General features: G+C 37.6%; 1 protein-coding gene across 1 annotated transcript in view; it reads right to left on the bottom strand.

Annotated features, from left to right (window-relative positions):
* The window catches only part of TPD52L1 (TPD52 like 1), a 55,198-nt gene that overhangs the window by 11,986 nt on the left and 19,168 nt on the right, over positions 1-24,044 (bottom strand). The window contains exons 2-4 of the mRNA XM_082755715.1: positions 22,119-22,234; positions 16,167-16,315; positions 5,054-5,155 (exon numbers count right to left, since the gene is read on the bottom strand). Coding sequence (XP_082611841.1) covers positions 5,054-5,155; positions 16,167-16,315; positions 22,119-22,234 — 367 coding nt within the window. The remainder of the gene's footprint in view (positions 1-5,053; positions 5,156-16,166; positions 16,316-22,118; positions 22,235-24,044) is intronic.

The following is a 24,044-nucleotide window of genomic DNA, read 5'->3' as shown; positions in this document are numbered from 1 at the left end:
GTCCAGAACACCCCTAGGTGATGGAAATGCACAAAGAGAATGCACAGCAAGCATCCGCTCCTACAGCACTAACAGGTTAACGATTCCTGAGCCATCTCCAACAGATATTGGCCTAACCTGCTTCTAAAAACATCCAATGAGAGAGAGTTCCCAGCCTTCAGAAGTAACCTGTGCCACCGTCCAGTTTCATAGCTGAATGCTTTCCTGAACTTGCACATAAAGTTTACTACATTACTACATTCTCCCTCTTCGTTCTTTATTCAGTCCCATTTTTCTATGTTCACATACTGTCACTGGCTGTATTTTCTGAAGCTCTGAATATCACTGTGATATTTCTCCACATTTCTTCCAGATCATGTGCATACCCTGCACTGCCCTGAACACTACAGTTGAAACCTTATCTCAACTGAGCAGAGCAAAGCAGTCCTCTCCCAGATCTTATAGGCAACACTACTGTGGAAGTTGGAATTAAGTTTGTAGTAGCAGAAGTAGCATGACAACATTGAATTGTGCTACATTCGTGAGCCACTAGCCTAGCACCTACTAGGCCCATATCTGCAGAGCTACCGCCCAGCTGGCTGGTCTGTACATCTCCATGTTTGATTTTTTTGCCCTCTGTCAATACAGCACCTTACTTTCCTTCATCAGTTTTTATTTCAGCATTTCATTTTGAATTCTACTCCTGCTGTCTAAAGTTGCCTGCATTCCCTCCCACTGCAGTCATCTTGGGGTTAAGTACATACACGATGCCATCACCTAAACTAGGTAGTAAAGTGATGAAGAGCAACAGACTCATGTCAGATGCCTGCAAAATCCTGTATTATGATGAGACCTATTCCCTGAATGTAATTTTCCGTTCCCTATGCCCTCTTCCTGCTAAAATAGTAACACTATCCTGTGCCTCCACTCCATCCTCTACTACAGGTGGTGCCAGTTCAAAATAATCTTCTTGACAAATCCTTTTTTGTGTATGTCATTGTGTTATCTTCTAGATGCTTAGAAGGCAACAGGTTAATGCTTTCCTCCAGTATCTGGTTTACATTTCCCAGAACTTCCCTTGTCCCTTTCCTGAGGGATGAACTTTGCTTTCCTCCACCCCTCTGGGACCTCCTGTGCTTTCCCTGCTGGCTCCAGTCTCCTCTGAGAGGCACATTCATCTGCCTCATTCACACCACCAAGCTCTCCCTGCCTGCCCTCTCTTTCCACACATGCCTTTCAGCTCCTGGCAGGACTGAGGAATTATATTACCTTCACTCATTTTCAGAGTTTGCTTATCCCAGACAATGAATTTGAAAGAGGTCTGCGTGATCATGTAATTAAAGAGAATGTATGGGACAACTGAATGAAGGATGTATAAGCAGTATAGCTGCTGACATCCTAATTTGCATGCATACCTTTGTTAGCTTAATCTTTAAATGCATTTACTTGGATAGTAATGTAAGTGGTAGTGTACACATAGTAGTAATGTATGTGGTTTCCTTACTTTGTAGTTTCATTATTTATTTTTTCTTCTTTAAAACAAACAAACAAAAAAAAACACAGAAATTCTCCCACTTGGTATGACGACTTGTTTCTAGATAGGCCATAAGCAGATCTGAAACTCTTGGATCTGCACAGACAGCTGTGGAGCAGTCCATTAGTATTGCAGGGCAAGATCCCAAGTTCACCATTATGTAAAGGAGCTGGGGATAAAGACCCTCAGCCACATGTCGTATCTGCTCAACATGGCAAGAGACATGCTGAAATGTAATAACATGTTGAAATGTGTAACTTCTGCTTCTTAGAGATCTAGCTCCACATTACTACCCTGCGAGTGACCTGGGACTCCTCTCTTCTTGTTTGCCTTCCTTCTCCATGTCAGAAAACGTTAACAGAGATGATAAGAGCTGGGAGTAGAAGGCAAGAAAAAAAAAAAAATGGCATCAGGATGACTGTAAGCTCTTTCAAAACCATCACCACCCCAGCAGGGATAAAGGCCAAAAACACCAGACCTCCCAACATATGGGGAATTATGATGATCATCTGGATTTCAGAAAGCAGTTTCAAGTATCCATTATGAACAGAAGCAGAACAGGGATTTGCATCTGGATGCCACTGGTGAGCATCAGCCTTAATGTCTAAACAACAGAATTAAGCCAGAGTCTGATGTGTGTTTAAACCAGCATTTAGGGAAGGGACCATGATAATCCTTATGCATGAGATAAAAATATATGGATTAGCAACAAGGCAAACAATGAAACAAAGGACACATGCCTCCTTACAGCTTATTCCTCCAACCATGGCAAGGGCTGGAGTGGGAGAGGAGTAGAATTTAAACACAGCCATTTATGTGGTAACATTTACAGTGTGACCCGTCGCAGAACTGTTCCTGCTCCAAGATCTTACACCAGTTTCATTACTGGGGTAAACGTACAAAGTATTACTCCAGATTTAGGGTTTTCAGCAGATGTAGAATGCCCAATTCATGCCATGCTTTATGTAACTAGGGGACACTGGCTACACCACCTGCTTCTTCATTGCCATGTGCCAAGAAAACTCTCCTACCCGAAAACAGCATGCTTCCACAAAAAATGGCAGTGCTAGTAAGTTTGTATCTTCCTGAAAAATGTTTGAAGATACTCATTTTGATCAAAGAAAGCTACTAGAAACAAGCTTCTCAATTAATTGAAACGTTTATGGACTTAGCTTCTACTTAGAGCCCTTGGCTAAAGGGTTAATGGGTTAAATACCACCCATCTGCTTTCCATGTGCGAATGAGAAGCGTGATCACCATCGGGACAGGGGCTGGCACTGATACATAGGTGAAAGAAAGCAGCCATTAATTAAGGGAAATATTAAAGGGAAGATGTCATTTATTACAGTGAAGACATTTCTGCCTTGGAAGAAATCTCACATGCTATGCAAAGCACGACTGATATGACCTGAGAAGTACTAAATTGTTAGTCATCCTTCCCTCCACCATCAAAAACTAGGTATTTGCACACCAACTCTTCGATCACTGCTGTAGGATCCAAAGCGATGAAGCAGTATGATGACCTGTTCACTGAGCACTGGCCTTGTTTTTCTTATATGAGGAAGTGTTAGAAAGAGCAGAAGAAACAACAGAATAGATGTATGCCACATGCTGCACAAATTTCTCATCATGAATTTCTCAAAAATACACAATACAACTGTAAAAGGGAAGGCGGTAAGAATAAGCAAAGGCATAAAAAAGAATCGTGAAAACAAATCATGCAGCTGGAATCTCAGCCTGGAAAGAGGGAACTGAACAACAGGATAAAATCTCAGGAAATAGCAAATGACATTGAAGGACAGCAGTAGGACTACATTCAGTATTTCTTATAATAGACGAGCCAGAAGGCATCAAAGGAAAAACCAAGTAGATCCAAAATAGGGAATGAATGATCGAATAAACACACCTCACACACCTCTTTATCACATAACTATCTGTTAAGCTGAAGGAACATGAGGTGTTATGAATGTCAAAAGCTCATGCAAGTCAAATAAATAAATAGTAAATTTATGAAAAACAACCTGTCAAAGACTCTTAAATGAAAGCTTCCACCTCTGTTTCAGTGAATTTTCAACTTGGATTGCTGGATGCCAAACAAATGTACCAGGAAAATGTAATTGCATGCCATTTTACTCTTATAACCTTTCCTAGGCATATACTATCAATATATATCTAGCTTCATTAAGTCAAAAAGTTCTTAGCTTATGTTCATAAGCTGGTTGTAAGTCACTCACTAGATTTCTGTTTTAAACTGTAATGTGGAAAAAGACACTGTAAAGCAGACCATACCATGATGAAGTTTTTCCTTTTTTCACCTGCACCTAGAAAAACAGCAATAATTCTGCAGAGGGTGTATTAACTGTATGTAAAAGGCAGATACAACTCTAAAGATTTCTGAAGATTCAAATTAAAAATGAGAGTGGTAAAAAATCCATTTGCATTAAAAAACAAGAAAGTATTTGAAATACTATAAAATGAATTCACACAGTGAAAATTACCAAAAAGTGAATATATACCATTATTGTTAATAAATGAGACCCTAATTCTGCAGCTCGGACAGTATATTGTAGTTATTCAAGTTCATTTATTTCATCACAAAAAATAAACTCCCTGAAACACCTGAGAAGCAATTCTATAATGCTGCTATTAAGCTGAAAACATAAGTGGTGATTTGCTGAGTAAAATTTATTCATTTATGCTTCCATTTTGAGGAATTTTAAGTTGAACGCTTTTAAAGGTACACCAACATATACAGCCCAGCATTTAAGTTGTACTTAAATGGGAATTATTACCCTCAATTCCTGTGATTTTCATTTATTTATTTTTTTAATGCAACACAACCACAGAATAAAATTTGCCTCCTATTTTAGGAGGCCTGGACTACCAGAGTGAATGAAGCTCAAGCGCAATAGTCAAATACCTTTCAGATAAGTAAAACATTAAAAGTTGAAAACACCTAGAAACAAATATATGGAAAGTATGCAGATAGTGGGAAACAGATAAAATAAAAGAGAAAAAAATAAAGAAAAAGAAAAGACAAGGGAGTAAGAATTTGCTAACTAATAAAGCCTGCCTTCAGAATGTGGTACTACTTTTGTTTTATCTTTTGTACACTTGAAAGAGATGATATAAAATAGTTTGAAATGTTTTTTCTTTTTCAAATTATCTTTCCAGGAACAGCTCCAAGGCAAGCTTGTTTTCTTCAGACGATCTTTGTCTCCAGAATCCATGTATGAATAAAACTGGGTTAATAAAGATCTAACTGCAGTATTTGGTCCCATTTTATTGGTATATTTCCTTGAGCTTGCAAAGCTGTTCCAAAAAGATTTTTTATTTATTTAAAAATAGGACTCAATTAAAATTACATCTTCATTCATCATTTTCCCCTTTTTTGGTTCAAAACTATTAATGTTATAAAATACTTCAATTACCAACTATTTGAAAGCTTAGAACACTAATGTAGGTGGAAAAGAAAGGCTGAGGAGAAAAAACATAACAATTCTGTCAAAGAAAGAACAGAGAAGCAGCAGATCCTTGTACCTCATATCTCCGAACTTCTTGCTTATGGCAGTTCCTACATTGCTGATAGCTGCTGTTGCTTTATGTCCTGCATGGCTCAGGGTCTCATGTGTTTTCTTGTAACTAGAAACAAAAACGAAGAACAGAAATAATGGTAAGTTTAAAAAAGAGAGACTAGAATCCCCTGCAATTATTTTTCCTTATTTCTGCATCTTAAGGTCCCACCCATCAAAACTTTAAGAAAAACAGTAACCGTAACACAAATCAAATTACAAAGATGCCCACTTCTGCACAGCTTTGTAAGTGCAGTTTAATCCTAATGCGAGCAAAGCACTCTTCAGAACAATCCTTCACTGTCTGTCCCCCTTGAAGATAACATCTTCCAAGAGGGTAAGCGCAAACTGTTAAAAGCAGAATGGCATGATTTGTTGAATACTCGTTTGATACAATTTCTGTAAATTTACATCAAATAAGCATTCTGTCAGCAGACACTGACTTTCTGGCACAACCTGTGGTCTAAAGCACAGAAAGAATCAGCTAAGATACGTGCGCTTCCATGCATACATACAAATTAGATACATTTCAAAGATGCACTTCAAAATTATTTATTGGTATTTCAAATTAGACAACATCGATAAAAACTGTTTCCATATGCTACAACTCGACCTTTTTATTTTTAAAATATAAAGGAAGAAGGTTTTAGGAAAGAAAAAAAAGATGAAAACAATCTAGACAGTGAATGAATATTCTAAATAGCATCGATCACTGATCCCTTTTTGACGTTATTCATTTCATGTGTAGCATACACATTCAAACACAGAATCATCTTAATTTACTGATTTGGACTATATGCTCTGATCACACAGATCCTTCAGTATAGTTAAGTTATGTTCTCAGAGTAATCAATAAGCTTTTCTGTACAGATGCTTTTTTTTTTTTGCTCAATAAACTAACTCTGAACATGTCAGAGACCTCCTTCCAAGGAAATCATCTGGCACTGGGAGCAGTGACGCAGACAAGTTCATAATTAGAAGTACTGGCCTAGTAAGAGAAGGAGAGCATATTACAATCAGCCTTGTATCCTGTGGTGCGCCTTGGCAGACAAGGACTGCAGAAACGATCATGAAAAATTCAGAAGTACAACTCCTTTGGTCCTATTTCTCCTTTGAACAAGTTCTGTAAGATTGCAAATGTGTACCAAAATACACCAGAGATTAATACAAAAATCCCAGTGCCTAATTCTTGTAACAGTAACAGAGTATTTTCTTCTAACTTTTAGATATATGAATGCAATATAACTTGGTAGAGATAAGAGGAGAAATAAGAAAAGATTAACATTTGCAATTGGGCACATCAGATTTTATGTCAGGTCCTTTTAGCCCTGGTAGTACCTACAGCTGGAAGTCTGCCGATGAGGCCTCTGCTGTACAAACCATGGGCTAGAAGCAGATGCCAGGTAATGCCTTACTCTCTCAGACAGAATTCTATGAACAATTTTTTTCCTCAGCACAAATACATTGATTTTATGATCCTAACCCCCAAAATACCTTGAAGACTGCCTAACAAGTTCTAAAACTGCCAAGCAAAATGTGTCAGTCTGTGAGGGTGTTCTTCTCTGTCTCCACTGACTAGGATGGCAGTTTAAAGGAGGCAGCTGAGGGTACCAGATCTCCAGAAACCTGGAGTTGGTTGGATGACTTGAATTAATCTCAACCACTAATGCTAAATGGCAAGAAAGGCTAAAACACTGCAAAAGTAACAGAGGGAGCACAAAGTGTAATTAGAAAGGAAGGAGCGCTGGTTATGCCCATTTTCTGTCTTTTTCAACTGCAGAGCACAGACAAGACCTAAGAGATGTTTTTTACTGGGTGTCTTTTCTCCTCTGCCCTGCCATTTATCACAGGACAAAGCAAGGTTGCAATGCTCTTATTTCACTGAGGCCTCATTCTCTAGCTTGACTAGTTAAATCTCTGTCCTTTTTCTTGCTGTCATTGGACACACTCTCATCTCAGAGAGTGCAATGAGACCCTAAAATAGATGTTGATGATACCTCACTCGAACTACAAACATGAGTGTTGCCTATGAGAATAATAATAATAAAAAAAAAACAACAAAAACAAACAAAAAAAACTTTCCATTACCTGTTAGCTTATACATGCATATGGGCATTTGTTAAAATGCCCACGTTATTGCTTACATGTCTTTAGACATCTTCCTAAAGAAGAATTTTCCAAGTCTATTCAGCACAATTCTGTTGATGACAAAAATGAAGGCCAAAATTTGACTTCCAGGTCTGAAAGGTCCTTGGTAGCATGGCAAAGCACGTTTCATCTACACTCCATCCAGTCTGGTCACAACACCTGTAACCATACTCACCTAGCCTTATCACAGACTTCAGGATGACAGTTGGCTCAGCTAGTTCTACGAGAAGACAGGCAAGAGGGAGCATGGATCTTTCTGCAAATTACTGTGTTGCTATTCAGTTCAAATTTTAAGTCCGTTAAGATTAAGAAATGTTCAGTCCAAATCTTAATCATCAGACAATTTTTTATTAAGTTGAACTCTTACCCTAAGTTGCATTTGCAGAAGTAGATCCACTCCCAACACTTCCCTTCCCCTGCCACCTCCCCAGCCTTCTATGGGGGGCTCAGAGTCAGAAATCAGAAAACACCACAGGGATGCTCTGAGAACTGGGACCATAATAAGGATTAGAATATTGTCAAGATCAAAGTGTCCCATTAGCCCACTAGCCATACAAAAGTATATGCAAATTTCCACATATATATATATATATATATATATATATGTTTAATGAAGTTGATAATCATGTAAAAATTTATATAGGAACAAACACTATTTAAGTAGAGGCTGCTTGTACATAGTGAAGTATTTTGCAGCCTTCATTCTGAGTTTTTGTTGTTGTTCAATACACTTCATAGTTCATTTTATGCAAGGGCATGCTTAGCTTTATGAGATGGTATCTCCATGTCCTGCCTTTGTGCTGCAGGTTCTTCACACCACATAAAACCATTAAGAGAATAGTCCCAAATGTCCCCACACAACAGACAGACATCACTTTAACTGGGAAACAGTGGATCCCCTTACGTGGTTCTGAACATTACTTTGGTCAGAATACACCTTCTGGGAATTGGCTGAAATGACTCTGATTTGTGTTTTCCCTGTAAAACCCCTAAATGCAATGTCCTCCCCAGTATTTTTACCAGCAAGAAAGACTGGGAGACTGCATTTATGTTTCTAATACTTTTGATGTTACACAACAGCGTAAATCCAGATAAGACTGTTATGCAACTGGTCTTTTTTCAGCATCAACTTGCAAAAATGACCTTTGACATGCCTCCCTCCACCAGCAATGCTGAAGAACAGCTTTAAAGAACAAAACGAACAAAGGTAAAAATGCTGTGCAACTTGTAATGCCTGCCAGCAGAGACAAGAAATAACTAGCATCTTGGTAGACCTTGCAGATAACTAGCTTAAAAATCAACACACCATCCATGCCTCTCCACCATTACTCTTATCACTATGTCTTCTTCATAAATTAATGACCTTTCCAGAGTACACTGCCTCACTACATTTAGTTATACTCCATATTGACATATAGCACAGCATTTTGGTTCAGATATTTTTATTATAATTGTACTGTATTTACAGCATTCATTCAATACCCTTATTACCTCCCTGTTACCAGTGACCTCCAACATATCCTTTCTGACCTCTGGGAACCTTGTCAATGTCAAAATAACATTAATAATCTGAGCCAGCAATTCTCATATTTGCAGGTAACACACAGCAGTTTGTAGTTTTAACACACTGAACAGCTTACATAATTTTCAGAAGCATCTAAGTGTAGAAATTAAGTTTGCTATTCCAGTTAAGAACTACTGAAATTCATTCCTGGGAAAAAAGTGTTGTAAGAATGTCTTTTCTCAAGGCCTCCTGCCAACACCAACTGCTCTGATGTGCCAAGTGATGTACAATACCTTCAGATTCTCATCCTTTTGGCACCTGTTAGTGGCAAACATTAGGCAAGTACTGATCACTGAGCTCATCAGGACAGGCGAAAGCATCTCAATAGTTAGCCATTGGCTAAAATAAGGTTTGTGACCCTGAACCACAATGCAAAAAGGCTCCAGCAGGAATTGGAACTCCATGAATTTAGGGCACAGAAGTTCCAGAAATACCACCAGTGTGGTGCATTTTACACAAATACATCATCAGGGTCCATTCCTTTCTTTCTAACAGTCATACAATGTCACCATCATGGTTGTGAGTTTTAAAGCATTATGCCAGATGCCCAGTAGCATTAGTAAAAGCAGAAACAGGCTAACTTGGTACAAGAGACTCTTGATTTAGGCAGTTAGAGTAGGAATGTCTGCTCTGTTTTTGTGGCATCTAAACATATTCCATAGCACAGGAAAATTAGTTATAGTGACTAACAAGGATCCAGGTTCATGCTCTTCATTTAGCACTTCCTAATACCTACAGTGTATTTGGTAGACAAAAAAAGGTTTAAACAGATATTGTATATGTGAATTGCTGGCACAACTGTAAAATTGTAAATCAAACTCATTGTCATTTCAAATATTAGCTTTTTCAGATGACTTTCAAGTAAAAAAAAATTATCCGTTGACTTTGATTATTTATTTATTTATTTTTTTAAAACAAGGAATTCCTTTTAAGAAATAAAATGTCTATAAAACAGATATTATTATAAGTTATCATAAAATACATTGACATGCCACAGTTATATTCTGACAATATGCTCTCCTCAACACTTTTAAAAGAAGCTTTTAAGAGAACTCACATCTCTAGTATCGTTATGTACACTGTTGACAAAACAGATTTGCAGCATATTTTGACTGCATTTTTACCTGACAGCTTTGTATATAGCATTTAGGTTGTATTATCTTATGACAACCAAGTCTCACTGCCTCATTTTTTACAGCCACTTAAAGCAAATTAAGGAAGATTACTACTTCTTTTCATATTAGCTTTTACGAAATGCTGTTTCATATAAAATACAGCCAAACAACAGACGTATAGAGAGGTCAGGGAACTGGATTTTTAAATGACCAACATCATCTGCAGGATAAGACAGGATAATCATATTGTATGCTATTTGATCTCAGCTCAGCTCAGTACAGAGCTGCCCTTTACATGGCAGAGTTAAATCTAACCTTCTGTCATAAGCACAATACACGGTCTACTGACAGAAGTAGGCTACAAAGATAATATTCGTATTTTGCATGGCAAGCTGCGTATTTGACCTACTACAGTGAATAATAGAGATTTTAAAATCAGCTTCTGTAAAATATGACAACACATACAGCTAATTAGCACATCTTCACTAAGCGTTGTTCTTCTCCATCAATGCTTGCTTGCAAAATTAATCCATTTGTGAAACCCACTTCTGTGATAAAGATTACATTAGATGCAACAAAATGCAAACAATTAACAACAAAACCATATTGTAGAGCAGAGCCTGGTGGCACAAGTCATATCCCATGGAGCTTGCTTCTTTTTACTTTTCAAACTATTAGTCAGCTTAAGAACGATATTTTCTGGAATCAACGTAAAGCATCTAACTCTCTGAGAAACTCTCTACTAGAAAACTCTTTTTTTGCTAATTTTCTGTGAAAGCAAAGCTCAGTATTAATTAAATTATTCTAATGCTCAAATGAAATAAATGCGTATGTGATAACATATACTTAAAACATTCTCTAAGAGCATTCATATTCCCAAATGCACTCTGAAGTGTCTACTTTCTTCAATTTATCACATGAAATTCATTCCAACTTCAAAAACAACAACAGATGTATTTTATATACATTCTTTCTTTTCCCAGATATGCTGAGAATCAAAACTGTGCTGGCACCTGGTTGATTGTGTATGCCTAAACCAGTCAAAGGAACTACGCCCCAGGTAGTTCCTCTTGCACAGAGAGAGGAAGGGCAGAGCTGAGGGAACCGACCCTCTGCAGGTCACAGGGGACCTGCCTCAAGCCAGAAATCTGCATGCAGCACAGAAGATTTGGCTGTTCAGCAGGCTGGGGAAGAGTCAGGAAAGATTCCAGGCAAGGATGACAAATATTCTGCGCTGTCCTGCACTGTAGTCTTCAAAACCATGGAAAACACTAGGGATACAACGGTAAAAGGCATTACTTGTGTGGTGTAGCATAGAATGAGAGAAAAACAAGCAGTTCTAGTACAGTTAATACTTGGGTAGAAAAGCCATAATATGTTGGTTTAAGCACAGATGAGCTTAGGACATTCCAGGACAAAACTTCACAGTTTATCACACCTTAAATTGCACCAGTAATGCCGTCTGTGGGCTCTGTACTGTAAGCTACATCAAAAAAGAGAAAAAAAAACACAAAAACACACACACACAAAAAAAACCTGGAGATTAAATGCATCTCTGCCTCCCTTTTCCTTTCTTCTCATTTTGTTTCTCTTTTTTCTTTTTCTTCTTATTTCTCCATTTTCATTCACTTCCCTTGCTTTATTTTTTCTACCCCTTTTTCCCTTGACCTTCCCTTCCCTTGACCCTGGATATTTTAAATCCTGGTCATTCCAGAGATTCCACTTTACATTTGGGTCTCCTCTTCTTATAGAGAGATATAAAATTTACAGACATCTGCAATACATGCATATACATTTTCTGGGTCAAAACCATAATCAGAGTGGATTTTTCTCTGAGAAGCTAACATTACATTTAATGATCTGTTCCAGATCACCTGAAGTCACTATGGAATTTCCATTAGATGAAGCTTCTGGTGTAAACAAATGGCCATATATTTTTCAGGAATGGGACAATGAGAATAGACTATGTTAACTTCCTGAAGTCCTTTCTTCAACCTTACTTTCCATTATGGCTCCCTTCCAACTTCAAGGCCATAGGTATATGTAGAAAAGTGGCCAAAAAAAGAACATCTTTGAAAAAGGCACGAATATTGAATGGCCTGACCCAAAAGACACCAAAAAACACTGAAAGTTAAAGGCTCCCTTTACTTCCATACAGTTCACACCCACACACAGGTAATGCGCTTGCTAAAGCCAACACGCCTATTTCTTCACTTACACAACCAGTGCATTTACTTGCAAATTTAGAGAAGAAAATGTCAAAAGGTGATTACATATTGCAATGAACAGAAACACCCACATTTCCATTACTACCACTCATAACAAGCATGTGTGTGGGAACACAGTATACCAAGTTCTTAAAAGTCACAGTAGGCCTGTGGCTGCCCACAAATTATAGCCAACTTCCTGAGAAGATTCTGATCCTCTGGCACACATTGCTATATATTTAATGTTATATTAGTGGAGACTCCAAGTACTGTAGATTTCAAGTCCAAAACGCATGCAGTGTAACTATTACTTTCTATTTTCTCATCACCTGGCAGAAATTTGAATTACAAAACACGAGTTCCCACTATTTGTGGAAATCCATACAATTGTCCTCAGGTTCCCTACCAGCAGAACTAAGCTTGTGCATTGAGTTTTCAGTGAGTAGCTGAAGACGAGATCCTTACTCTGTTTCAGTAGGGAAAGGCCAATTTAAAAATAAGAAAAAGGTTCCTCACAGTAAGGGTGATCAAACACTGGAATAGGTTGCCCTGAGAGGCTGTAGAGCCTCCAGCCTTGAATATATTCAGAACTTGACTGGATATAGTCCTGAGCACCCTGTTCTAGTTCACTCTGCTCTGAGAGGGGGAGTTGGACTAAATAATCTCTATACTTTGCCTTTGTAAATATTTAACCTAATTTTGTACAGGATCACAGAACAGTTGAGGTTCGAGGCAGTCATCTTACCTGTATGCACTACACAGTGAAAATCTGAAGTACCGAAGACTAGAAAGCACTGTGAAAGCTTTATTGAAGCACCACCAATAAAAAAAGATTTAGCTAAGTGAACACACTGTATTTAGGTTAGATAAAACCTTTCCTTTGTAGCAGGATGTTAAGTAGAAAAGCTCAATTGTGGTCTCTAAATATCACTGCAAAGATATTTTTAATGACTCCTTAAGCTAAAATAAGTAACCTGGAAATCTACCAACATTATCCTGCTTCTAGCATCTAAATAAATGAATTATCTATGTTTAAAACATAAATAAAAACCTGAATTGCTTAAAGTTAACACAATATCCACCCACCTCTATTCACTGAAAACCTGATCTTTAAAAAGGCGTGTGTGGGAAATCATACCAGCTGAGCCTGCTACCTTCCCTAACATGCGTTATACTAAATATCAGTGCATTGATGAATAGCAGAGGAAATGAACAAGGAGCATGAAAAATTTATTATGATTCTGGTCAACATCATAAGTGAATGACTTCCACGTGTATTTCACACAAGATTGAAAAAGGCGAACAACATTACAAACAACGTTTGTAACAAAGATTTTCTTTGTTTTTCTCTAAAGCTGACTAAAAACCCTGGGTCGATACAGAAGAAGCTGCACATTACTTTTGGAAATACAAAGCAAATACAATGTCTTACTAGAAGTGGTTAGGATTGCTTTTGGATACGCCAAAGCATGCATTAATGACAAGGAAACAGACTTTGTGCAGAACTGTATGTTGAGCCTGCCATAATCTTGAATGAAGGACATCAGCCTACTTGACCTCAAGTTGTTTCTCCTTTTCATGAAAACATTTTTTTTCCCCTTTTTTAATCATAACAGAATTCTTTAATGATAATTTCTGACATACATACGTAACACTATGTTAACTTTTAAACTACCTGGCCAACCTTTTAAATTGTAAATGCTTAAAAATAGTCAGGATCTCAAGTTTATATTCAGTTATATTCAGTCATTCCAGGTGGCATCCATCCTTTGAGTTAGGTACTGAGTCTCTAAGTCCACTTTAGCCCTAAGAATACATCCCTAAATAGAGGGCTTTAAAAAAAGTATTAATACTATTGGCAGAAAAAAAAAAAAAAAAAAAGCGCCTAATTGTTCCTTGTGGGTTTGAAAAGCTCTCCATTAAAGAAAAGTGGTTTTAATTTCTAGAAAAACATAGCAACTACAAAACCCAATAAGATTCAGTGAAAGCAAAACTATACTCCTTAAAACCACAGCTCTTCAGAATTTAAAATGACTAATTGTGGATTTAGAAGCCTAAAATAAAAGAATGTAAATATTTTGAACTTTTATTTTTTAAAGCAAGATTTTCAACCGTACTAAGTCAGAGAATATTGGTGAGTAACACTACCCCATTACTATTTTGGTGTAACAACAATGAATCATCTCTATTACTTAACACATCCGTTCTCAAGAATGCTGAACTACTGTGACTTGTACAGTAAGTGTCAGCCAGAATTATACAGCAGTTGGACTATGGATAATAGGACTTTCAAGGGCACATATGAACTCCTGCTCAATCCTAAATGTTGGTGGTCTTGAGGTGGTCACTGAACACCTAATGGCTTGCTGTTTCTAAAGCTCATCTTAAAGAGTAGCAGATACCATACTAATAGAGTCTATTAAAGTCACTTTATCCTTCTGTAAAATGTCAACACTGTGAAAGGAAAATGAAAAGTTGTCTTGGAATTTGGTAAAAAAAAAAAATCAATTTAAAGTAAAATATTTTGATTTTGAAACTCTGCTATCTGCTAAATCATTTTTAATGTCACTGCACCTGCTCTGCTCTGTTTCTTCAGGTCCTGTGGGACTGCTCCATCATGGGTGATGCCACTGCCCTACCTGCCTTGCTGTTCACTCCCAGCTCACCTCTGGCATGGAGCAACTCACTCTTGCCCTAAGAATCTCAAATCCAGTTGTCAATTGCGAAAAAAATAAAAAAAAAACAAGTAACTTTTCAGACAGCAATTCATGAAAGTTAAGTTCTTCTTTCTACCAATGTTGTTATTAATTTGGACAAAAAAGTTTTAGAGGAATATAGAATACGGTGTTTTCACATTTTCGAAGATCAGTACTGGCTGAGACCAACCCCTCAGTAGTTATGATGGATTTCTTGCATCTTTGGAACTCACAGTTTTATTTGCAATCTCTCTCAGTGATGCTCTATTTCTCAATCAGCTTTTACATAAGTGACACAGAACAGAAATTGTTTGAAACTTAGAAAAAACACTACTTATTCCAGACTCAAGCATTTTTGTGGTAGATTCAGGACAGGTTTTATCACTATTTCCATATGTGTATTTTTAACTCCTTTAACCTAGACAAAAGGTTTGTGCTAAGAGTTCTTATGCAACTCAGATAACATCCCTCCCCAGCTTCCTCACCCAAGATTTCAGACTTTTTTCAAATGCACCTTCCTGGAAGGCAGTAACTGGGTTAGACTACAGACTGCCACAGTATAATTGGTCTTGTTCTAGAAGAAAAAAAATCAAGTTAAAAGCATTTCAACATCAGCAGTGGACTAACAATTCACATTTCTACATTACCTTTCACCCTGAGAACCTAAAGCTGCTTACACATACGAGTTTCATTGAACTCTTGTGGACCAGTTACCCACTCTACACAGTGGTAAGCCAAGGCTGGGATACGCAACTTGCCAAAGACCACAATGCTAGCAAATAACAAAAAAAAAAGATGTGCATAGGGCTTAAGAAAACCTCAAAGATAGCACAGTTACCCCAAAACCTTTTTTGTTGTTTCTTTTGGACAGACAAAACCAGGAATTCAACGGTCATACATCAGCTGATTCTGTCAGTTGTTCTTTAGAATTCAGATGATGGTAATATTTTTTTAATGATTGCTAATATTTTAGTAGTCTTTCTTTTACGTTGTCTGTCTTGGAATTTCAAAATACATAACACACTGAGATAAAGAAGTATTCTTTCTCTCCTTAGTAAGGACTCTGTAGGAACATGTCATGGGACATGCAGATAACCTTCTCAGTTCCATGACAGCTTCAGCTGCTGTGATTTTGCAAGGGTGAGGTGTGACACAGTAGCAAAGCATGTTGCTGCTGTGGAAGGCTTTTTTTCAAGTCTCTTTGGTCTGAGAAGCCTGAAGGATTTGTTCCTGTCATCTACCCCTTTTGGCAGGTATTCCTACTGATACATTTCATACCAGGGCTCATCAAGGCAATACCCACAACATGCTACACAACACATCACAAGGAATTTGTGCAGTCTGTACTCACGCAGAAGTTGTCTGCATGTCATGCCAGCTTTTGCTAAAGTTCTGCTTCAGTTCATTCATCAGGCTTATGCCAAGCTTTTGTTTAATTTCAACCAGGTGCTTTTCTTTGGCTGCTAATACTTGCCGCAAAGTTGAAATTTCATCCTCTAGCTGAGAGAAACAAAGAGGAAGGAGAAAGGAAAGAAATGTTAGCCTGTTCTCACGGCAAAATAAACACAGATTATGCTAGGAGATTAAATGAATTTTGCACAAACATGCTTTTTTTTGTAGATGCCTAGAGAGGCAGATAGATTCAAGCACTTGTGGAGATCACAAGTGTCCAGAACAAGTTTGGCACTACTGTTCTAAGTAACTTACTCTAACTGTGCCACCCACGTGCACTACTGTACCCATGCACCTATTAAGACAGAAATAATTCTCCAGTCCGGAATTCATTATTCATCAACTTGACCAAGATCTGCCTTAGGAGCATCAGGAATCTCAAACATCAGCCTTTCATTCACAAATGGAATGGGAATCAGCAGGACAAAAGAAGACTGGATAATTCAGGTAGCTATTTCTCTTTGAATGAACAGGCTTTTAACTTCAAATGTGCATTTTTCTAGTCTTGCACTTATGTAAAAATTGATAAAAATTCTTAGGAGCAGGTTAAAAAAATCATAACATACCATATGAGTTAAGAGTATCATGGGTATCATATGTTTTATCCTTATAGCTTAGGCCTTACATACTTGAAAATTAAATTGAAAATATATAGCAGGAAGACTGTTAACAAGAAGAAACAGGCATTACTTGAAGTATAGAATCATTTAAAAAATACAGCAAATTAATATTTTCAGAGCTCATAGTCATTAACCTAACCATGTAAATTCAAGTTGTAACGATGACATTCAACCCAAACAATTCTCCGTGCAGTGGATGTTATTTCAATCATGTTTAAAACAAAATTGAGCTTTAGCATGGCAATGACCAGAACACTTGACTAAGAAGAGGGACCACTGAAACAGTCAGCTATTGACTCAGGATGCCTATCACTTGGACAGCACTCCTGAAAGCACAGGTGTGAATTCTCCTAAGCCAATTGTACAAGCAGCACTCAGAGGTACTGAAGTTAACAAGGGTAAGTGACATGAGACCAGCTGCCTTTCACTTCAGGTTTGTAAGTTCCCTTACCAACTGTGCTCCTTCCTCCATGTGTTAATAGGATAACATATGGTAACGTGTCTGATTACCTTATGCTAAGTTCCCTGGAATGACAGTTTTCCTGTGATTTAACTCCATAGGCTGCAGGGAATGAATGAGGCAAGCAGCAGTAGAATCAGTTGTGACCTCCAGGGCTATGTTTAGGATGTCAATACCAGCATTATTTTTATCTCACACACTCATGCATTCTGTTTCCCTGTAAAACTGGCTGCAAACTCATTGTTCTTTGAAAAATCTCACCCTTTAATCCACCAGTTATCAGCTTCTCCTTTGTCACTACCTGCTATCTAAATTATTCAAGAAGCTCAGGAAAATTAAGCAGCAAGACTACGAACACAAAGCAAAATCATGACCTCAGCAAAGCAGATAGCAGCATACACCAAGTCTTGTGAGGCCAATACTTCACTGGTAGAACACCAAACAACCCAAAATTGCTTTATTCTTTCCCCATATACTTTATGCTGCATTATATCCCTAACCTGCAAATGAAATGCTGTCAAGAAGGCAGCATGAGTTTCTATTCTAAGAGGATAACTGGTACAATTCTTACAGGAAGGAGAAATCACAAATTTCAGCACACCTAAGATGGCAGTTGGCAGCTCCCTTTATTTGTTTCTCACAAGTTTGCCTGAATAACATTGTTAACGAATTTAACATTAATGCTTTCCATTTGGGGTAGCACTAGGCTGATCATTAGGTACCTGGATATATAAACATTCAAAGGCTTCTATTAAAATGTCCTTCCATCTGTTCACTTGAATAGACACACAAAGCTGTAAAGCCTTAATCAAGCATTAACCCTTTGCTCAATGGAGCAACCATGAACATTTTTGACTGTGTTAAAGATAACAAATTATTTTTCTGTAGAGATTAGAGACTTGTTTATAACCGACAAAGCCCTCCTCAAGTTCCATCATTTTAAACTAATAGTGGACACGAAGCCTGAAGTGCTCAGATATTAGTGATTGAAAACAGGAGTAGGTAGAAAGGATTACGGAGTTACAGTGGGATCTTGAAAGCATTTAAGCAGGTTACATACCTAACTCCCATGGAAGTCAGGAATCACTTTTTTTGAAAAGTCCATTACTATAAATGCAGGTTGTATTATGAAAATAGGGCTTAAGTCAACAGAAACACAAGCTTCAAGTCCTTATGCCTCCCTTCTTTCTAAGTGCAACAGTCAGAAGGATACAGATGCATCCTATGGGGACAATGTTCCCTTCTCCCTTTTTGTGGTCTTAAGAAACACAGTTAATAACTGTTTTTCCTTTCCTGTATTATTGTATTTATCATGCATAAAAACAAAGAGTTGACCACCTAAGAAATTACAGTTCCCGTGAGTAGCTGACATGTAAATCACACAAAGGTGTGATCTCAGGAATAGATCCACAAAAACAGACATCTCTCTGAAATCTGGGAATGGCTAATAATATAGAAAGAAGATGGTAAATTCCAGCAAAGAAACACAAGAAAACATTTTCTCTTGTTTTGCCTTTCTTGATTATTTTAGGGCAAATTATTTGCTGATAGGATTTGGTAGGTCAGGTTGATGGTTGAACTTCATGATCTTGAAGGTCTTTTCCAAACTAAATGATTCTATGATTCTGTACATTTTAAGGGTTTAACATCCTTTTAAGATGGTGGAATGCTAGAAAAAACAGCAAACTAATTTTCCAGTATAAACCCTTTCCCATTTTTTTTTTTTTTTAAATTAAAGATTCATAGAACAGCTCAAAAAAAGTACTTAGGCAGTAAAACAGAACATTTTGGATAAACTGCTATTAATAAGGAATTATGTAAATTAGCATTATCTGTATTGTGAAACATACATAGTACTATGTAAAATGTGGAGGTGGAAAGATTCAGCCATTGTTTGTAAGAATACAGATGAAAGGCTTGAATGGTAAATTGAATAGTAAGCTGAATATTTATTATGCTAGCTTTAACAATCAAGGCAGTAAGTGATTAAATATTAAGGGGCCCCTGCAGAAAAGACAAGACAGCATAATTAATCATGTATTTCTGAGTTAGACTAAGCATCCTTTTTTCCTACCACACCACCACCCAATGCATAGTATCCTGTTCTGGGCATTTGCACAGCCCTCCTCATCAGAGGGAACTGAACTATGTAAAGGCCATCAGGCTGAAAATACGAGCTGCTGTTTTCAGTCACGTCAATTTCTATATCCATTGCTGAGAGGTGCACAAATACCTGTGCCTGTGCAGCACGAGGGGCAGAAACAAGTAGCTGGAGATGAATGATAAATTTAATGGAAAGACAACAGACAGCAGTGAGTGGAATAGCTCAAAACCACAGCCTTCGTCATGAGTCAGGAGTCATGACGAAGGAGTACCACACTCCTCACACCAAAGAAGGAGAAGAAAAATCTGTTCTGCAAACAAGCTTCTGGCCTTACATAAAATTTTTGGGCTACAATTTTCTGCTATTATTCTGAAGTGCGAGACTGACCTCTATTAATTCACATGCTTGTTATAAATTCCTACAACAGGTATTCATTTTACTTGTATTGTAGAAATGCCAAAGCCTGATTAGACTCAGAACCCTGCTGTATTAGCCATGCTACAAATAGAAGAACAGAGTTAGTCCACACTCTGAAAAGCTTCCAGTACAAAAAGACTACTAGCAGGAGAAAAGAGGACACAATAAACCTGTCAGAAAAACAGTAGTTTTAGCTTCCCTCCTAATTCCAGAGGGGAAGGAGAATAAGGGATGAAACACGGAGAATATATACAGCAGATACACAACACGGATACTTATTTTGCTGTTTAAATACAAGCATAACAGGTCCTCACAACAGCTCCCCATTGTATCAAATATTAAGTGATTGCAGCATTAAGGAAGATTTGGACCTTTCAGAGCAGTAAGAGGAAAGGGCGATCCCACAGGCTCAAAAAGACAGTCTTATCCAACATATATGGATACGGAAGAAAACAAAACTACCACTGGTAGCGGTAGCTCAGGGCTTGAAAGTAAAGACAAGCAGCTTTTCAAAAGGAAACGTTACCCAATTGCCACAGAGGTTTCTTTCTGAAAGAGTCTTACCAGTTTTTGTAAGTCTTTTCTGAGAATCATAAGCGTCACTTAAATATTGACTTTGTTCACTGAGTTGAAGTTTTCCAAACCTTTCTTAGCATAATTATCAGTTTTGTTTTTAAGCTTAAGTTGTATACCAGTAAACTGCTGTGAGCAAATTAAAAAAAATAATATTTCTAGGTCAGCCAAGATTACAATATTTGAAAGGCAATCTCTCATTTGTGTGTTGGTACAGGAATTAAAGCATTTCTATCATGAGCTACTGAGCACTCTCAGCTCCCACAGGAATCTGCATGCACAAGATATAACTAGAAACGCTACAGACAAATTCCCTTGAGAGAAACATATCTTTCTCAGATGTCTGCTGGAAGTGTTTTTTCTTCCTTGCTTCTCTAATATACCTCATCTGTCCCTTTCAGAAAAGGGAAGAGAATAAAAGAAGGGTTAAGATTGCAAGAGACCTCTGGAGGTCAACTGGTCCAGCCCCCCTGGTCCCCTCAGCTGAAGCAGGGCCACCCAGAGCAGGTTGCCCAGGACCATGTCCTGGTGGCTTTTGGAGATCTCCAAGGAGGGAAGCTCCACAGCCTCTATAGGCAACCTGTGCCAGTGCTCAGTCACCCACCAGTGAAAGAAATGCTTCCCGATGTTCAGACAGAACCTCCTGTGTTCCAGGTTGTGCTCAGTGCCTCTCATCCCGACAAAAGGCCAATAATGAACATGCCAATTCCTACCTCATTGCTATGTGATGAACTGAGTACATAAAATTTCAGCATCCTCTTGTAATTTACTGAAGTAACAGGATCAGCACAGAAGTAAAAAGTAACTAACAACACAGAAACAAGGCTCAATGTAACATTGAGGTGAAAAAAATCTTTTGTTTTTTGTTTCACTAGAAAATCCTAAATCAGCACTGAAGGTAAATGACTTGAGAGTCACTAGGAATATGACTTCTTAGAGTGTTTAATATTATAACAGTAATTTAAATATTTCTGTCATACAAAAGACAGGAGCTATTCTCAGCAAAAGAGCTGTCTCCTGGATGAGCCCATTCCATGTGCAATAGCAGCAAACACTTCACAGAGCACTCTGATCAGAGGCTGAATCTAGACAATCACCTTAACCTTTGTAATCAAAAGACCACAGAGCTCACACCTTTTTTCTCCCATTATTTCTTTTATTAAGTACTACTTTTAAACCTTTTCATGGTGTCCCGAAGTTCTTTATTTAGGAAAATAGTAAATGCAAATCAAAATTGCAACTGTCTCCAGACACATCGGTGATGAAGAAAACAGAACCACTGTGCCAATCATCATCAGTCTTGTCTGTAACCAGCAGCAGCATCTTTTCCTTTGAGCACCATACAAAGAATCTTTTCTATTGGGTGTCACACCACCATAACAACAATTTCATAGATCTGATAGAGGAACACCTTCCAGTTTTTGTAGAAGATTTATAAATAAAGAAAAATGGCCTTTGTTGACTAAAATGGCATATTTAGCTTTATAATCATCAGGTAAAAGATAGCTAACATTCCAAAAACATCTAAGGAAAATAATTGTTTCACATTATTGTACGCTGGAAGAGTTTTATGCAAAGGAAGAGCAATTTTTATGATGTGTACTTCACCCTACAATGAATATATTTCAGTTAAAGGAAGTAGAAATATTAATACTCACAGAAATTCAAATTCATTACCTTGGCCAGCTCAATTTTTAACTCTTCTTTTTCTTCTTCAGAGATCATATTGGTGAAATCAACATCAGTGACCATGTCTTCATCTGCCTCATTCAAAGCCTGGGTTTCCAATAGACCTTAAAGTAAAGAGTTAAAAAGTTAAAACAATTGCTATCAGTTATTTCAACCGTAATATTGACATCCTCTAAAAGCAAAGAATGCTGTAATATTCACCCACTAGGAAAAAAAGAAGTTAACTACAAAACAATGCTTGCCTGCTAAAGGTCATGAGCATTCTGCTTCTTCTTACTTTTGAAAAACAATTGGAAGTATTAGATGGTAACTGCCGTAATAAAAGCAACTTAATATGTTAAAGCACCACTCATTCCAAGAAGACAATCACCTTGGATCCCACCAGTCCATAGCAAGACATCTTTTTTTTTTTTTTTTTTCTAATACAGAAAAACAAAAAAAAGCATAAACCAAACCAACCAACCAAATCCAAACAAAACAATAACTAAAAAGCCCTGGTTTTCTTCAAAAAAAAAAAAAAATAAAGTTGATTAATGTGGATCACGTATGTGAATAGTGGCAATAGCACATTGAGCAATACAGGAAGTATATTACCAAGCAGGATTTGCTTTAAGAATACCTCTGTGACAATTTGAGAACCTTGCAGGTGGCCATAGTTTGCAGAAGGAAATGCCATACCTCCTGCTTGCAAATTTCTAAATGTTAGAGAGAAACTTACCTTGATTCCTCATCTAAACCTGTAAAGGAAGAATAATTATATTGTATCTCCAGTCACCACCTTCTTCTGTGTGTCCAAGATCAGCATCAGTATGTATGATAACCAAACTATTCACAAAAAATGTCTGCAAGACCTGGAATTGGTATATTACATTCAGAAGAACCACAATATAACCTATCTCCCAAACACTCAGTGAAGAGAAGAGTGGCAGCTGGGATCTCACTAAATAGCAGCCTCTCATTCTTCATTGTCTGCAAACAAAACAATGCAAAGCATAACAGAAAACAATCCTTTAGAACTTGTTTTGAAGTTCTTAATCTGTTCCTGTTGTAGAAGAAAGTTTTCCTCCAGGCTACAAATCAAACAGCATTTTTCCCTGTATTTCAGTTCTTCAGCTGGCTAACCAGCCATCTCAGTTGACTCCTGACATCTGTGTGCTCTTTAATACAGGAGAGACTAACTTATTTCAGGCCTCCACAGACATCCGTATACTCTTTTCCACAGAGATTAGACTTTAACTAAGTTTTGACATTAGGGAGTAGAGGTTACAAGCAGCAAGCCAAGAGTATTCAACAACATGAAACCGAGTACTTCATTCAGTATGCAAAAATAAAAAGAAGAAAGCAAAACTCCCTCCAGCCTTTCATCATTTCTTCCATATAGACACCCACAGTGTACCTGGATTTCCTCCTATTTAACAGAATAGAACAGATTTGATTCTTTGCAGCAGCTTCACCGCAGAGCACAATGTGGCAAACTCAGTCTTACTAATTACAACCTCCCATGAGTGGGAAGAGAAAGAGAAGTAACACAGGTGCTGAACCCCTGTCTGGCACCATATGCAAAAGTTGAGCACCACCCATAGGCACAAAAATCTTTTAAAAAGAAGAAAGCATTTAAAAGAAGTTCTTACCTTTGCTATTACCCAAAAAATCAACTTGCCAGGATATCCTAGATTGCCAAAGTCACAACAAAAGAAAAGCACATTTATTCAGTAGGAATGCTCCCAAATTACCTTTATTAGCCCCACTCCATCCTAAACACAATTGTTTGATTTATTTTTTTTTGAGGATTAACAGAGTTGCTATGGGAATCAGGCTAAGCTTACTCCCCCATGGTCCTGGCAGCAGTCTCCTTTTCTTCACAGATGGGGGAGCAGCAGTACAAGTACAGCTCTTGGAAATACTGGGGTGAAT

The sequence above is a fragment of the Aythya marila genome (genome assembly GCF_965140915.1).
Source record: "Aythya marila genome assembly, chromosome: 3".
NCBI lineage: Eukaryota > Metazoa > Chordata > Aves > Anseriformes > Anatidae > Aythya > Aythya marila.
Note: the sequence above shows the minus strand (reverse complement) of the source record. Positions and strands in the feature narration are given on the sequence as shown.